The following is an 18,691-nucleotide window of genomic DNA, read 5'->3' on the forward strand; positions in this document are numbered from 1 at the left end:
GCAGCAAATCCAGTGTTTCATGAAAGAACTAAACACTTCGAGCTGGATTTGTATTTTCTAAGAGAGAAAATTGCATCAGGTTTTGTTCAGACTGTGAAGGTTGACTCTGAAAGTCAACTTGCAGATTTGTTTACAAAAGGTTTAAGTGTAAAGATGCATGAGTTGTTTTGTGGAAAACTCGGTCTTGTAGATATGTTTAAAGCCGTTTGAATGAAGGGGGGATGTTAAAATAATACATTGTATTATTTTGTCATTCTTCACTGGGCTTTAACTTGTTATTTATTGGGCTCCTTGTTGAGCTTAAGTGGTTTTGGGCCTTGGGCTGTTATAACAGATTTGTGTTGTTGTTACAAGTTGTTGTGCAAGTGGTTGTTTCAGGAAATATCTCAGGGGGGCTTGTTGTATCTTTGAGGACTGAGGCTGCCATATTGCAATAGATGTGGGTCTTGTTGTGACATGCTGTATTCGAGAATATAAAAGGCTTGGATCAGTTGGAGAGTTCTAGATCTATTATTCTTGTTCGCTTTGTTCATCTCTGTAATAGCTAGGGTTTGTTGGTGATTTCACCATTGTGTCTTTGATCCTCTCATCTGTTAGAGAGATCTCAGTGTATTGTTGGTATAGATGATCATCAGTGGATGATCATCAACTCTGGTTGTATCGTTCCTCTTTATACTGATCTTACGATTGTAAGATCTTAGGGTTTTGGGGGGTACTTTTCTGGTTTGGGTTAATAAGATTTTTGGTCACTTTTTGTCGCTATTTCTCTGTTTGTGTTTGTTATTTTCTGTTCATCAACAATCATACCATTGCTTTAACATAATTTAAGATTTATTTGAGACTAACTGGTGTTTTGCATGCATGATTTCCTAAAAGAAATACACGTTTAGTGTGCAAAGTTCATTTGATAATCATTGATATTGTATGGCCACTTTTCACTTAATCCTCCTATAGTTAAAGGCTCCTTTTCAACTTGATAGATTATTGATATTTAGCTTCTATTTTAAGTCATATCATAGTGGTTGTTAATTCACATCATTACTAACATACTAATTATTGCTTATGTGACTTGAGAAAGTTTCGAGGAGGATTCGACTGCCTATCTATTACAAAAAGTTAGCACCATATTAATCATAAACCCAAATGTCATTAGAAAGTCAAAATTTTCTGTTTATGGATCTTTCTTCTTGTACCTTTGTTGATGTTACACTCACCACAGAATCAAATAAATATAAGTTTATTAGAATAATAAGATAATTATATCCTTGGTGATTTAAGAAAACTAAATTATTTCTTTTTCTTCTTTTTTTAATAATATACTAAATTCTTTGTTTTGTCTATTAAGGGCTTAAATATAGGTGGGGAATGGATGACGGAGCCGAAGGTGATAAAAAAAAAAAGATATAATGGGATTTTTTAGGAAACCATCTACAGAAAGCAACCCGGAGCAGCCGAAGTTGGAATGCTGGAATATTAAAACTTTATCGAAGGATCTCAAGGTGTCGCTTATTGAAAGTTTCTCCAAAAATGAGATTAAAGAAGCAGTGTTTGAGTGTGGTGGTGAAAAAGCTCCGGTTCCCAACGGTCTTAATATGAAATTCATTAAGCATTTTTGACACTTGTTTGAGAATGACTTTTATGAGGTTATCGAGATCTTTCATAGGGACGAGAGTATTTCTTGTGGTAGCGGGTCGTCCTTCATATCGCTGATCCCTAAAGTCAAAAACCCGGTGGAGTTTAATAATTATCGCCCTATAAAACCTTATTGGGTATTAGCAAGGTCATCTCTAAGATCCTAGCTAATCGTCTTAAAAAGGTGTTAGACGTGGTCATTTCAGATTCCCAAACGACTTTTCTTAAAGGTGAATTCATTCTTGATGGCCGGCTGGCGGTGAACGAGAACATTTCTTGGATCAAAAAAGAAAAAAAGTCAAGTTTTCATTTTAAAGATTGATTTTGAAAAAGCTTATGATAATGTTAATTGGAATTTTGTGATAAATATCATGAATCAAATGGGTTTCCCAAGCCTGTGGTGCAAATGGATCTTAGGAATTTTGTCTTCAGCGAGGTCTTCAGTCTTAGTCATTGGATCTCCCACCTACAAGTTTCAATGTGGTAAACCAACCGTCTTTTCGATAGGATTTTGCGTAACCAAGATGAGCAAATGCGACTTGTAACACTGCATGGTCAGGAGATAACATCCCACGGTCGCCATATAGATCAGATGCATAAATGACATAGGGTGGCTGATGACTGGCATGGGTGAAATGTATAAGTACTGGGTATATCGGTTCCACCCCGTCCACCACCACGAGTTTATCCGGACCAGGGCCCGTTCTTTACGCAGTAGCCCGACCCGTCCATGCCATCCTTTACCCAGCCACTCCCGTCCATGCAGGTATATTATCTTATTTTTATTTCATTTATCTACGAGCAATTTAATGTTATGTAATGGGTATTTTGTTTAAATTATTATAGCCTTACGACCCGTCCTATACTCAGCCCGACCTTTCCTTGCCACATTTTCCTCGGTCCGGCCAGACCATGCCGCTCTTTCCTCTGTCCGACCTTTCCATGAAGGTATGTTATTTTGTTTTATTTCATTTTCTGTGAACAATTTTAATGTTGTGTAATGAGTATTTTGTTTGAATTTTTTGTAGGCTCCACGCACGTCCTATACACGGCACAGCCCGTCACCCTCTACTAGGCGTGGCCCGAACTTTACAGAGGAGGAGCTCGCTGAGTCTGACGAGGTCACTACTAGAAAAAAAAACTTCAATGACACGCATTGCGCGTCATTAGAGGGTAGATATGACACACAAAAGAGTGTCAAGGAAGCCCCTGTCATTAATTGAAGATGACATGCATTTGTGTGTCATCCATTTATGACACACCTTAATGACACGTTTTAATGACACACTTTAATGACACACTTTAATGACACACCTTTATGACACACTTTTGACACACCTTAATGACACGTTTTAATGACACACCTTTATGACACGCTTTAATGACACGCCTTAATGACACGCTTTAATGACACACCTTAATGACACGCATTGATGACACATTTTAATGACACGCGGTTATGACACTTTAATGACAACATTTATGACACGCATTGCATGTCATGGTTTTCATTGTTTAATTTTTTTTTAGAAATTCGAATTTTCTTTAGAGAACCAAAACAATATATAAATCTATTTCATGATAAAATACACAAAAACCAAAGCAATTCATTTCATAGTCATATGTCAAATATAATTCAAAATATCTTAACTTAACAAAAAAAAATACTATTTGCCGTACATACTTCAACATCTAAAATAGTCACTTGAAAACAAACGTTGCCCCATAACTCGAACACCCTTCACGTATTCCATCAATATCCTCATCCGTGTATACCTCTTTTCCTTCCCCAACTTGAGAAAAATATTAAAGAGCCTAAATATATACACTTTGATATGAAAAACAATTAATGACAAACAAAATTATAGAGCCTAAATACATGCACTTTGATATGATAAAAAAAGATGATATCCACACAATTATATTCTCATTCCACCCGGTTATTTAGTTATCTTTTCACCCAATTTCTTTTATATACAAATCAAACACACAAATCTCATCAAAATCCCCAAAATTATAAACTAAATTCAGTGATCTAAAAAAAGTTTTGCAACTAATTAACTAACAAACTAATAATACTCCAAAAGTAATCATTTAAAAATAGTACTTACGTTGTCATTGGCTAGTATTTCAATTTCTTCTTTAACCACCTCTTTCATGAACTTCAACACATAATAGCCACATTCAGTACCTCCCGTCTGATATGGACACTACACAATTAAAGATTCCAATTCAGTCGATGAAGTTAAAGCTACAATTTCAACACATGTACACTACACAAATAAAAATACTGATATGTTTCTTTCAATAAGATATAAGTGCTCACCTTAGCCTTAACCCAGTTGACATTTTGTATAGCATGCAAGGCCATTGCCCTAAAAAATTAAGAAATATATCATAATAATATAATGGGGAAAGTGAATATGGTGCTGTTAAGCACCTAATCTTACATGTGAAATCCTCAAAACTACGTAGTTTTGATTATGTTTTTTTAAAAAATTATTTTTATTCTTTTATTCTCCTAATTCCTCTCCATTTATTTAGCCCACTTTTATTTCCAAATCCATATCGATCATATCCCTACTACCTTCAAGAAATTAAATTGTAGTTAATTATCTTTTTGGCTGAATCATAATCATTTTCATAAATAAAATAAAACCCACTAATTGATAACTGAATAAATGTTTAGAGATTCCAAAAACATAGAATCTAATCAATTCTTCATCAAAAACCTACTCTAGAAACGAAAGCAAATAAAAGTCTTTGTACGTGGTTTTAAGGTAGTAGGGATATGATCGGCAGTAGGGATTTGGAAATAAAAGTGGGCTAAATAAATGGAGAGGAATTAGGATAATAAAAGAATAAAAATATTTTTTTTAAGAAAACATAATCAAAACTATGTAGTTTTGAGGATTTCACATGTAAGGTTAGGTGCTTAACAGCACCATATTCACTTTCCCCTAATATAATATAATTTTTCGATAATGTATATTACTTACGCATCAATAATTTGCCTCAACATCGGATTGATTGTGCCATTCCTTATAGAATCAAGATAATAGCAAGTATATGTTTTCATGTCCAAAACTGCCAACACCCAATGTCTTCTACAAAAACCAAAAACCAAAAACCAAACTAAGTCAAATAATATCAAGATAATAGTTTTTTTCTTTAGAGTCATTTACATATATCCTCCTACTAAGATCAATTATTGCATGTTTACCCAACCCTTAAAATCAATTACATATTTCCGCTTCCTAAACCATATATATTACATATTTACCCATTTTATTAAAATTACTCTTATTAAATTACTATTTTACACTTAATCAACCTATTAACTAACTATTTACATATTTCCCTTTTCTAATACCATCAATCACTTTAAAATTTCTCAATCATTCTACTCGTTCTTCCAAAACAATATCATTCATGTCAAAAAAATCATATAAAGAGTCACCTTTTGCAAAAGAAAACAAAATGCTACTTAAAAGCTAAATAACTGATACTAACAATTTTGTTTAACTGAACTAAATAGCATAACACAATCACACATAAAAAAAAAGAAATTTAGTTCAAATTAAAATTAACTCCTGCATGCAAAATTAATACTATAAAGAATTTGCAAAGATACATCACAAAATAATGCCATAAAAGTATCTTAAAACAATTATGGTGTTAGTGAAACAAAAACAAACTCATTAAACACACCTGATGACTCCCTTTAAAAAATCTCTGGCCTTACCAGCGTCAAACTTTCAGACAAGCAAGACCGGTTTTTAAAAAAATGCTTCTTTAGAAATATTGAGAATCAAAACTCAAAAGAGGAATTTTATTTTATTGATAATACACGGTTTTAATAACTATTGAGAGGTAAATAAACTTGTTAATTTAGGCTATACAAAAACTAAAAAGAATCAAAGATGCAAACCAGAAAGCGTCTACTGGAATAGTAAGGAATATAAGGGTAATGGGTAATTTAACTGAAAAATTGGGAAATATGTAATTGATTCACTGGATTGGGTAATTATGTTATTAAGCCTCTTAATAAGGGGATATATGTAAATATCCCTTTTCTTCTATAAAAACAAAATTAAGTCGAATAATATCAAGATAATAGTTTTTTTTCGTTATGAATAGTTATTTAAATGGAAAATCATACCCGGGATTGTAGGGCAATATGATGATGTCATTGTCCTTTCTTGTCGACAACCGATCTACAACCACTCTACTTGCATCATCAATATGTTTGCGTTTTGATTTACGTTCACTTGGCGAGATTGCACCCGGGCTGACAAAACAAATACCATGATCAAGTTTTGGCCCATTCTTGATTTGCTCATACAAGAACCTGTCAACATACAAAAACTAAATCAATTAAATAAATTGTGTTTTACAAACAATTTTTGAAACTAAATTTAAGCACTTACATCATATAAGCAGTGATGACAGAACCAGTCAGCTCATCCAATGTAAAAATTGCTTCAAAATCATCCCAATTCAAATATGTGAAACTCTCGTACCCAAATAGATCGTCTACACACTGCAATTTTATAGAATCAACCTTTAAAACTTGTGCGTCAACAACCAATGCAGTCATTGTCAAAACTGCATTGTTTTCAACTCTTATCCTTGGCCTCCTTTGTGCTCTCGTCATCCCCCCTTTGCCTTCGTTCACTTGTACATTCTCTTTTTCATTTTCCACTTTAGGTTCTCTTTTCCGTTTTTTTTTCTTTCTCACTTACTACTTCTTTTCCCGTGACCTTTTCCACTTGTACAATCTTTTGTTCAAGCTCCTTTTCGTTTTCCTCATTAGTCCCTCTTGGTTGTTTTATTTGTTTATTACTTTTTAAATCTTTCACGGGTTTTGTCTTTGGTTTCGCCAACATTTTTTCCTGAAAAAAATATAAATTCTTTAAATTAGACCTCATATTTATTATATGCATTAAATCTATGAAAATAATATTACCAAGTCAGAGCATTGAATGACTAGATGTCTTGGCCAACTCAGTATGTGCCCAATTGCATCTCCGACCTCCATAATGAATTCCTCTTCAAGTGGAACTGGTAGTAACGCTTCTCTATGTAAACATATTTCCAACATGACTTGAAGGAACTCCTCTTCATTTGTATCCATCAGTATAGTTCCTTTGGCGACTATGTTTGATGCATTGTCAACCGCAAGAAAACATGACATATCCTACAAATATATATATATATATATATATATATATATATATATATATATATATATATATATATATATATATATATATATATATATATATATAGGGTGTTACTTCTTGTAGCCAAGACTTGCAATGAATTCTTATAGAACATAAAGAAATTATTTTAAAAAGAAACATTTTTACCCAAGACTTACAAGTGGTTCTTCATCTGGGTTGTCTTCAAGATCTTCATTGCCCCATTGGCAACTTTCGGCTTCTGAAACATTGTTCACACCTCTTTTTAGTTTCTCTAATTCATCTTCAAGCTTGTTGAGTCGTTTATCATACTTCTTCTTCTCAGTGTCCATGTAATGCTTGACAGTATTGGGTAAATAAAAGTATTGTTGTGGAGTTACAAATTTGCCCATCCCGCGTACATGCCCACGTTGTTCATCAGTACCCAAGGCCTGGGTAAGCACATCATGTGTTCCACATGTGCCCTCTCCAGAATCTGATTCCTTAAGCTGGTCCTGAAATTGGACAAAAGATGTCTATTAATACACTATCTAACAAGTAGGTGTTATAGTTACGGTGTTTCAATCATAGAGGATGTATGTGGAGCAGTGACGTCAATAATATAATCAATGTCAAAGGCAGCAAAAGGTCAACTGTAAGTCAGTGGCAGTAATACCAAACAACAGACGTAGGTCAACACTCAACAGTAAGTCATATGGAAGTCAACAGTAAGTAAAAAATGTAAGTGAGCAATGGTAATTATGTTGAACCCAGTTGTCACTTGTTATATTATGTTTTATGGAGGAGGATCAAATACAAACTATTTTGAACCTGAAAACTCTAAGAACTATTTAGATTTTGACAAATGGCCCAACATAAATAGTTTTAATAAGGGTATTTTTGTCATTGACAATATAAAAAAATATGAAAATTCCTAAATTTAGGCTATGAAAATATTAGATTGATTCCAGATTATCATTTTCATTCCATTCCAGATGCTACTTTCACGCAATTTGATTTATCATCCAGATTCGTGAGAGGCCTTTTTTCCCTTTTATTCTTCTTCCATTAGGTTTCATTTTGTTTTCTGCTGATATCATTATATTTGTGTTGATATCATTTTGTTTGTGCTAATATCAATCATTTTCATTGTGCTAGTATCATGTTTTTTATTGTGCTAGTATCATTTTGATTGTGTTAGTATTGTTATCTATGTAATCAAAACCCACAATCAGAAAATATAAAAAATACAGAGGACAAATAGAAAATAAAAAGGATCTAAGGTTTTTTTTCTCAAAAAAATTATTGACTACTATATTCCAGCTTTTATGTAACTAATTAGCTACCACAAACCCAAACACCCCTTTATACTTAGTCTTGGATAGGGATGAGCTCGGTACCAACCTGTACGGAAAATCCCGGTACCGTACGGTACCGAATATACCCGGTACGGTACCGAATCCCCAAAAGTGGGTATCTGTATCGGTACTGAATATACCCGGTACAATACGGTACGGTTCAGTACCGATATTTGAGGGTAAGTTTCACGAACAAAGCAACTACTGCCACAAATCAGCCTACTAAACTGACCAAATCAGCCTACTGTATTCAACATTTAAACCTCATAGTGTAAGGTCAAAGAAAGACTTACAATTCTATCAACTACCACTTGGACATCTGAGTCGAAACCTCCTATTTTCAGTTCAGTTCTCTTGCTCGTTTCCACAACATTGCCCTATCAATCTCCTCTTCCTCCAGGCCGGTTTCTTGCATCTAAATTATCAAGAATAACAAAATTGAATTAACGTAAACAAATAAAAAAATATTATTGGGTTAATTGCATTCATACAATCTCAGTAGTGAGTCTGGCATATCCCTTTCTGCTCAAATGATGATTGTATTTATGATGTGCACGGACTTTCTTTGCCTTCTTACTTGTCTCCTGCATTAGAAACATTAAAATGTTTATATAATGTTAGATTAGACATGGATACTAAACAAATACAAGCACCAAAAGTTTAAACAAACCTCCCATTGTTTTGAAGTTCTTTGTGATACAAATAGTTTCCAGTCTTCTTTCTTCAAGAATGGATACTTAAGAGGAGGATTAAGTAAAATTTTCTTCTCCTCAGGGTCATTTTTTTGTGTCTCAATGTAATCCCTGTATAGAGTATGTTTGACGTTTCTCCACTTTGTCCCAATTGATTGTATAGTTTGCTTCCGGCTCTTTGGGTCAACCACAAAATGTGCCTGAAAATACAAAACAAACAATATATTCAAAAATAGGTTAACAATAAGGCTGCACATTTTGACCCGTACCCGTTTCGACCCGAACCCGTTTCGACAACCCGTTCTAACCCGAACCAAAACAGCCTTTTTTCTGAATTGACCCGTTCTGACCCGCCACCCAACCCGACCCGACTCGCCCGTTTTGGCAGGTGTAGATACAACATAAGCAAATGACAAAAGGTACGAGTGTTGTGTTATCAAACTTTGAGGTGAGTAAGTACGTTTGTTTTCTGATACAGATTTGGTTCTATTAGTGATGAAGGGGATTTTGCATCGCACTCTTCTTCTAGACTCGCAAAAGTTGATTCTGCCTGATTTATGAAATGCATGTAAGCTTTTGGATGCGGGATTTCAAACAATATGAATGGTAATGTTGAAATCAAGGGAAACATGAACTTCATGAAGTGACAACACACCTGGTGTTGCAAATGATGTTACTAATACATCCTTTAGCGAAACGGGTTGTCAGTGATGAAGTTACTAATAACTGTTTCAATGTGTGCCACTTATATCGGGCACAAGTATGATATATATAGATAGTTATACCAATAAATATGCGGAGTATGGGGGTGTTATTGAAGATATCATAAGTAGAAGAATTGGAATAGAGCTGTAATTACTTCCGTATACTTGGTATCAAAAGACGCTACGCGATTCCAGTTTTTATATGTTCACTTTATCGATTCCAGTTTTTACATTTGTTGATCATGAATTTGACAAGATGCATGGATATGATCATGGAACAGGGATGGAGGAATAAAGGGACTATTCGCAAGAGTCGGTCCACGTGTTGCACGTGCAGGCCCATCAGTGGAGTAATTAACACATATTAGTCATCATCATAAAAAAAACTGACCCTACCTAACCCGACCTGACCCGAAACCCGTTCTAACCCGGACCTGTTTCGATCCGAACCAAAACAACCCTTTTTATAAATGACCCGTTTTGACTCGAACCTGTTTTGACCCACGACCCGACCCGTTTGCCAGGTCTGTCTCTAATATTCTATATACATGCATATTCACATAAAACCAGTTAACACCACTACTAGAATGTAATACTAATGCTCCTGTTGTAATTTTTTCAGAGAATGGTTTCTGTTGTGATACCCTTAACTCTAAGCACCTCATTTTGGTTTAGGGTCAAAATAATCAGATTTGGACTCAAGCAAAGATGGAAAACTGACGGTTGAAATAAGTAGAAGTTACCAAATGGCAATAATTACTTTAAATAAACCTGATTACACATATGGTCCCTGTGGTTATTTAAGGGTAAAACAGTCATTTAACTCAAACTAAACAGAATTTTTAACGTCTGTTGGCCTTAATACCCCAAAGTCTTACAAAATTGAAACCATAGAACCCGAATCCGTTACAAAAAAAGTTAGTACCTAAAAGGTGTTATTTTAGGTAATCCACAGGGACTATGGGACTATCTGTGTAATTAACTATTAAGAAGATAGTTTAAAGTTAAGATTAGATGTTAGACTTACCATGACATATTGCCATAATTCTTCCTTTCTTTCCTTACCAACTTTCGGCCAAGTGGTATAAGTTATGGGAATCATAGTTCTTGCTACCAATCCCTCAAAAGTAGAGAGTGCTACTGATTCCTTTCCAATTGGGACACCCTTTTTATTGTAGGTAATTATAAGTTTCCCTTTACTAGATTTTGACTTTATTGTTGGACCTCTTTGTGATTTGTTCTCTTCAGCATGATCTGATCTGAGTCAGAATTCGATTCCATGTCACAAAAAAAGAACCTGTTTCAACAAATACATAATAAGTAGTTATAGCATGGTGTCAATCGAAATTAAGTAATAAATACACAATAACTAGTTACAAAATTAAGTAATAGAAACACAATAATATAACTAAGTAAAAAAGACAAATCCCATGCGATTTGCAATCTTCATCATGATCCGAATCAGAATTAGGTAATTAAAACATCAAATTAATCGCAAAATTCTCAAATTCAAACAATTCAGACATAATTAATCACATCTAAGAACTGAAATAAAAACACAAAAACTACAGATTTAATTATTCACGAAATAGTTTAAACTAATATGCCCTCGCCATCCACGCGCATACACGAAAAATCATCGTCAAGGTCTACCAAACCGGAGTACTGTGAAACATCAATAGTAGCATCAAATGCCAACATATCATCAATTTCACCACTTGCTCCATACTTGTACATCTTATGTGGTGTAAAACCAACAACAGATAAATTCTTATCTTGTTGATCTTGAACATAAAAAACTTGTTTGGCTTGACTAGCTAATATGAAGCGGTCAGGCTGGTGACCAAGCCTATCAAAGTTAACCACTGTGAATCCAAAATCATCCTTTTTTACTCCACGACTATCAGCCCAATCACACATGAAAACGGGAAGGGTAAACATGCGATAATCAAGATCCCATATCTCCTTTATACGACCAAAGTAAGTAACAGCGCCATAAACAGGATTGGAGTCTTTTGCACTAGCAATCTGCATAGCATGTGCAACTAAAGATACTCCACTACATTGAGTTGTTTTAGATTCATCTCGAGATGTTGTATGGAACCGATACTCATTTATGGCAAAACCAGTATATTTAGCAACAGCAAAACTAGGCCCTTTGGCCAACCAACGAACAGTGTCACAAACATCTTCCGCATTAGCCAAACGTTTTTCAACCTATTGGAAATAGAATTAATGTAAATCAAACAAAATTATTTAAAATATTGTAGTTCTAACAATCTTATTAAAAACAAACCTCGTTCTTAAACCAACTAATAAATGTTCGACTGTGTTGGCCTTGCAACCATGTACTATTTCGAGAGGCACGTGGGTTGTGATTCTTCAATTCCAACATATGTTGCCTGGAATATAGTAGAAGTTTAAAGAAGCATTATGTATCAGATAAAGTACATAAAATATAGAGTTTAATGTAATTCTTACTCTATATACGGCTCCACACTAGCAGTGTTTCGTAATACATAAAGATGAGCTTGATCAAGTAACTTAGCATCCACAACCTCAATCATAGCCCCCCCCCCCCCCGATAAAGGCTTGCCTGTGCAGATTCTTTCATCAACACGTTCATAAGGATTACCAATTGACTTCATGTTTTTAAAGTAGCCCGAGCAAAATTCTAAGGCTTCCTCTACCACATAACATTCTGCAATGCAACCCTCGGGTCGATGATGATTTCGTACATACCCTTTGAGTGTTTTCATGTATCTCTCAAATGGATACATCCACCTAAAATGAACCGGGCCACATAGCCTAACCTCTCTAACTAAATGCACCATCAAGTGAATCATGACATCGAAAAATGAAGGAGGAAAATACTTCTCTAACAAACACAAAGTCAATACGATGTCACTTTGCAGCTTTCCTAGTTTACTAACATCAACAACTTTACTACACAACTTGTTGAAGAAATGACATAAGCTTATGATTGTTTTCCTCACTTTCTCATGTAACACCCCTTTGATTGCAAAAGGGAGAAGTTGTTGCATCAGTACATGACAATCATTAGACTTCAAGCCATTCATCTTTGAAACATCATCAGAGACGAGATTTTTGAAGTTGGAGCAATACCCATCAGGCACTTTTATGTTAGACAAGGTATCGTAAAATAGACGTTTCTCCGAGTAATTCAATGTGTAGCACGCAGGAGGAAGCAAAAGTCGATTCCCGTTTAGTTGAGGTTGTAATTCAGACTTAATGCCTAACTCCTCAAGATCTTGTCGTGCATTTAATCCATCCTTCGTCTTGTGGGGTAAATTCAACAATGTCCCATAAACACTCTCACACACATTTTTTTCTATGTGCATAACATCTAACTGGTGACGAACAAGCAACTTCTTCCAATATTCAAGTTCAAAAAAAATTGACTTTTTATTCCACAATTTAGCTCTTTCATCGATACTTTCTTTTTCCTTCTTTGAAGTTTTCTTCTTTGGTGTTTTCTTCTTTGACGTTTGCTTCCTTGACGTTTCCTTCTTTGTCTTTTTCTTCTTACCCCATGTATTCTCAAACCCCGTCAGAGAGTCGTAAATTTCTTCGCCTGATAATGGGTTTTTTATAATATCATTCTCTTGTTGATTGTTGAAATCTTTTTTTCTTTTACGAAAAGGATGTTCAAGTGGGAGAAATCTTCTATGGCCAAGAAAGCATACTTTTTTGGACTTTGGCAACCATTGTGAACAAGTATTCTCCGAACATATTGGACAAGCATAATAACCCTTGGTAACACACCCCGAAAGATTACCATATGCGGGAAAGTCATTTATAGTCCAGAGTAATATTGCTCTTAGATTGAAGTATTCTTTCTTATAAGCATCAAACGTTTTAACGCCAGTTTCCCATAAGAGTTTTAGATCTGCTATCAATGGTGCCAAGTAGACATCAATATTGTTACCAGGTTGGTTTGGCCCTGATATCAATAGAGTCAACATCATGAATTTTCTTGACATACACAAATAAGATGGAAGATTATATGTTATTAGGATAACCGGCCAACAGCTATACGTAGAACTTAATGACTTGTGAGGATTGATACCATCAGCGGACAAGGCTAACCTAAGATTCCGATTTTCTTTTCCGAATTCTTTCCACGTGTTGTCAACAAGCTTCCAAGAGGGGGAATCACGAGGATGAGATAGCTTACCATTATTGACCGGACCTTGTGCATACCAAGTTAAGTCATGTGCAATTTCCGGTGATGAAAACATTCTTTTAAATCTAGGGATGGGAGGAAAATACCACAAAACTTTTGAAGGCAAGTTTTGGGTATTCTTCTTCCAACGAGATGTGCCACAAGATGGACACTGAGAAGCATCCTTATGTTCTTTCCAGAGAATAGAACACAGTCATTTTCACATGCATGAATCTTTTCATACTGTATACCTACTCCTTTTAGCAACTTCTTGGCCTCATATATCGATGTAGGAATTGTATTGTTTGATGGTAAGATATCTTTTAGGACACCCAACAAAGCGTCAAAACTAGCATCAGACCAGCCAAATTGACCTTTCAAATGTTGAAATTTCAATAATCCACTGAGTGCATTATACTTTGACCCAACGTAAAGTGGTTTATCACATTCTTCAAGAAGTGATTTCAATGAATCGGGTTCATTCTCTACATAATTGAAGGCATCATGTAGCATTTCCTTTGTATTAATAAAGTCAGGAGGTCTAGATTCATTAGGGCATCTAGAATCAAGCTTCGGAAGTTTTTCTCCATGAAAAGACCAGACCGTATAACTTTCATCAAAACCGTGGGCAAACAAATGATAACGCACATCATCAATAGAGCGGTGACACAAATTGATACAATTTACACAAGGACATGGAATAACATCCAATTGAGGATTATTACTTTGCGCAAACTCTAAAAACGCTTCCACGCCTTTGTCATATGCATTTGATAATCTATCTGACGAAATCCATGATTTATCCATGACCATTTGTCACTAGCTAGTTATTCACCATGACAAAAAACAAAATCAAACTTCAAACCTAAATAATAACTTATAAAACAGAATACAAAATTTAGGTAACAAGTAAGAACATAACAAGCACAAAACTGCTAACAATTTAGGTGGCCCATTTAATCCTTAACTTGCATGTTTAAAAGATTATAAAACTCAGGTGGATGTTTTGTTGATTTCTATTGGTATCATATTTTACCTAATAGATTTGGATGTGATTCTTTTTAAGGATGCCATTTTTTTGTATTGTAGAGTTTAAAGTGTCATTCAGTATATTATAGTGTGGTGAAACTTTTTGTAGTTAATAACGAGCAAAAAGTCACGTGCTGTTCAATTGTATTCACAAGTAGACACTTAAGGTGATTAATCTGATGTGGTTGTTTCCCAATTGAAATCACAAGTAGACATCTAATGTTACTTTGTATATGCCGAATATCGCTAAGAAATTCTGATCCATATAGATAAAAGTCTACAAAAGCTTGTCCTCCTAAGTCCTATCCAAGTGAAGGTTGGTATCCAATATCCAGGGCCGGCCCATGGGCCATTCAAGTAAAGCGAGGGCTTTGGGCCACCAAAATTTTGAGGCCTCCATTTAAAATTAAAAAAAAAATTATACTTGAATTTAATGTGAATATTAATATTAAATTTGCTGGCATATGCAACAATTGCTGTTGTACTGTAGTGGTAAGGAACCCCAAGTGTCTTCGCCAAGACACAGGTTCGACCCCATGCAGTATGTTTTTTTAATTTTGATTTGTTATTTTTTAAGGGGACAAGCCTCTTGAAGATGATATAATTGCAGGGTCAGTTGGGGTGGTGTAGTTGAGTTTCCTTTGAAACTATGTTTTCAAAGTTGGTGACTATTAATGTTGGTTTGTTCCATGATTATTACAGCGAAACAAAGAGAAGGGAAATAATAGGTACAAACTACAATTATGTTCCTCCTTTTGTTATTTGCTTTCTATATTTCTATGTTTAATTAAAATCGGAAGTATAAAGTTGGTTGTTTAAATATGTTAAATTATTCGGAAAGGGCCTCAAGTTTTATTTCGCTTTGGGCCTCAAAATATGTTGAGCCGGCCCTGCCAATATCCATGCCCAACTTCAATTTCTGTCTTTCACCTTTAGAAAGATGTTGAAATTGAAGAGGAAACCTATTTAATGCAAAAATTTCCAAGTTTTGTTGACGTGTATTGCTGGGTTGGTGGAGATCTGTTGGTCTATTCAGAAACAAACTGGCCTCGTTAATCACGAGTTAATAGTTACTATTTTGTGAGATCAGAGTCATCAGGGATAGAGAAGATTCAAGAATCAAGATGAATGGTAACACAGGTGTTACACTATTATAGGGTGGGTCTGGACCCTCGAGTTTTTTAAAAAATGGAAAGGGAGGGAAACAAAGAGAAACGTTGGGGGTTGTAAACTAATCGACACAGGTATATGACAAGGCAAAAATGGATTAATATAATATTTGTTATGATCTCAATCCCACCTACTTAATATCCAGACAAAAGACAGTGGACACACATGTTGGGTTTAATCTTGATGTTACGGGTCGTGTATGGGTCAAGCCGGTCATGGGTCAGCATGATTAACGGGTCGCGGATTTTGTAAATGGGTTCCCAAACAGTTAACGGTTAATTGGTATGGAATTGGTCTAGGGCCGACCTGGATTCAAGGAAGCGCACGTGAAAAATAAACTTAATTTGACCGAGTATGCAGGAGGAATAAGTCGTGCAGTTTACGTGGATTGTTTAATGTGTTTTTTTTTTCTATATAAGCAAGATTTGAGTGTAGTTTCTATTTATCACTTGTAAAATTTCTCTTGAAGTTTAATATACAGAAAATCGTTACAACTGTGTGTGTTTGTGAGGGGCCTAAACGAGAGTCGAGAAACGAGAGCGGGTGAAGACAGTGTTCTCCGTTTTGAGAGTCGATTCCGAAAAGAGGGGAGCAGTCTTCTAAACTACGGAACTGAGAAGATAAAGAGAACGAGAACAACGGTGTTAGCAAACCTGTAGAAGAGATCTAAGTGAACAAAATTTCGTGTGATACGGTTGAGAAGAGGTTCTACGTGAACGTGATTGTGTTCTGTGTGAACAAAAAGTGCAGACAAATCTGTGTGATTCATTGGTGTCGATCGATATTGTCGAGGGGACTAAAAAAAGGGAGAAGAATTCTATGTGAATTATGCAAGAAGAACCTGTGTGGTTCGAGCTAATCACTTTAAATGAAGTGATAAGAAGTGTTGAAAAATAGCTGTGATCGTTTCTGTGTGTTAGCGATCAGATCAGTTAGGCAGGTTTCTGGGTGAAATCAGAAGGCAAGAGGAACATTAGAGGAGAGCAACAGGCAAGGAGAATTGATCAAAGTTCAGTGGTCGACTAGAAAAAGCATGGTTTGGCGTATGTTTTATGTAGAAAAGAATTAAGAAAAGGGGTAAAGAATCTAAGTGATTCTTTGTGAATCTAAAAGCAAACAGATGGGAGGAGGTGAATGCATTTCATAAAAGGAATGTTATGAAAGTTAGCTATGGAGGAGTTTAGACGGAGATGGTGGTCCGATCGGCAGCAAACGATGGTTGTGAGAAGCAGTGATCGGGAAACGACGTACCAGTGTGCTTCAGTGCTCTGAACCGTGGGTCTGTATCGGGCTGAAACAGTCTCGAGTGTCACTGAAATAGAGCTGTTTCGAGCTGCATTGATGACGAAGCAGTACCAGGTGATGGTGTATACGGCTACCAAAAATGGGTGAGTAAGAATACAGCTAAAAGCGAGTTTAAAGAAGTGATTTAGCAAGAAACGAATCAGATGTTTGTGAACTGATACTCTTTCGTGGTTAGTAAGACTTAAAATATGTCTTGATGCTGCTCATGGTCATGGTCTGGATTAACTCCATAATCATGCGAGGAAGCATCAAGCAATAATCCATGGAGATATAAAAAGCGCAAATATTTTGTTGGATTGCGATTGGGTCGCTAAAATTTCTGATCTTGGACTCTCCAAGTTAAGTTTAGCAGGTCTAGACAGAAGTACTGCTATCTCCATTAGATGTGGCACACTGGGCTTATATTGAACCAGAATACTATGTTAACTGTACGCTGAAAAAAGAATCAGATGTATATTTTTTTTTGGTATGGTGCTACTTAAAATTTTGTGTGGGAGGTTGTGTTACGTAAGAGACCGTGGTGGCTTTCAGTTATCAGACTACTACTATAAAATGGATAAATTACACACGGTTATTAATCCTAACTTAAGGGGGGAAATAAGTTATGACTCCCTTTTAAGATTTAAATCAATTGCAAAGGGATGCTTGCATAGAGATAGAAAGCAGTGTCTTCCTATATATCGTGTTGTGAAAGAGCTTGAAACTTCCCTATGTGTGCATTTAATTTGCAGTTCGTCAAATAACAGTAACATCCATCAAACAATGCAAACTCAAGTGGGACTATAACTTCAACACATGCTTCATGATTAAAATTGTGATGTAATCTATGAAATTACGATGGTATAAAATTTCTCCAAATATACTTTTGTATAATTATCAAAACCCTAACTAACATATTATGAGACATATTCTACATTACAAAAACCCTAGCTACATATTTTAAGCAGATGATGTAAACCATTAATGGATTAAACTCGCAATTCAGAAACACTAAAAAATAAAACTCGCAATTCATAAGCAGGTGATGTAAACAGATGAAATTTACCGGCGGTTGTTTTCCGGCGGTTGCAGTGGTGCGATTCGTTGTTTTCCGGCGGTTGCAGTGGTGAAGCGGCCTGGCGTTTGAAGTTCAATTTTGATTCTCCGTCTATGTTGAAGTTGAATTTTGATGTGACTGAGTGTTTTAACTGATTGATAAATTAGAGAGAATTCCGGGAAGTGGGTGTGGGAGTTAATAGAAAAGATTGAAGTTCAAAATGATGATTTTTTTATTTTATTTTAGAGGGGCGGGAATTATAAAAAGGGGGGTGTTCTTTGGGCAGGGTGACAATGGGTTAGGTTTGGGTCGGGTATTCGTAATTCCATATCCATAACCGGTTATAAAATCGTGTTTCATACCCGACCCAATATCTGTGGGGTATTTGTCGGGTAA

General features: G+C 35.4%; 1 protein-coding gene across 6 annotated transcripts; it reads right to left on the reverse strand.

Moving 5' to 3' along the window:
- Positions 1-3,191: 3,191 nt before the first annotated feature.
- On the reverse strand, positions 3,192-18,511 carry LOC110880131. Of its 6 annotated transcripts, XM_022128706.2 has the most exons (13): positions 18,305-18,511; positions 10,597-10,866; positions 8,844-9,065; positions 8,665-8,757; positions 8,467-8,588; positions 7,016-7,330; positions 6,602-6,832; positions 6,063-6,527; positions 5,795-5,983; positions 4,632-4,739; positions 3,959-4,007; positions 3,744-3,842; positions 3,192-3,460 (listed from the first exon to the last, which is right to left on the reverse strand). In XM_022128706.2, the coding sequence occupies exons 8-13, from the start codon at positions 6,287-6,289 to the stop codon at positions 3,395-3,397; spliced, it is 738 nt and encodes a 245-aa protein (XP_021984398.1). In that variant the 5' UTR covers positions 6,290-6,527; positions 6,602-6,832; positions 7,016-7,330; positions 8,467-8,588; positions 8,665-8,757; positions 8,844-9,065; positions 10,597-10,866; positions 18,305-18,511; the 3' UTR covers positions 3,192-3,394. The 6 variants fall into 6 exon arrangements, with proteins under 6 accessions (XP_021984398.1, XP_035833910.1, XP_021984397.1 ...); XM_035978017.1 differs by lacking the exon at positions 10,597-10,866 and having other exon boundaries at positions 6,602-6,789; XM_022128705.2 differs by lacking the exon at positions 10,597-10,866.
- Positions 18,512-18,691: the final 180 nt, after the last annotated feature.

This window comes from Helianthus annuus, chromosome 9 (assembly GCF_002127325.2).
Source record: "Helianthus annuus cultivar XRQ/B chromosome 9, HanXRQr2.0-SUNRISE, whole genome shotgun sequence".
NCBI classification, from domain to species: domain Eukaryota; kingdom Viridiplantae; phylum Streptophyta; class Magnoliopsida; order Asterales; family Asteraceae; genus Helianthus; species Helianthus annuus.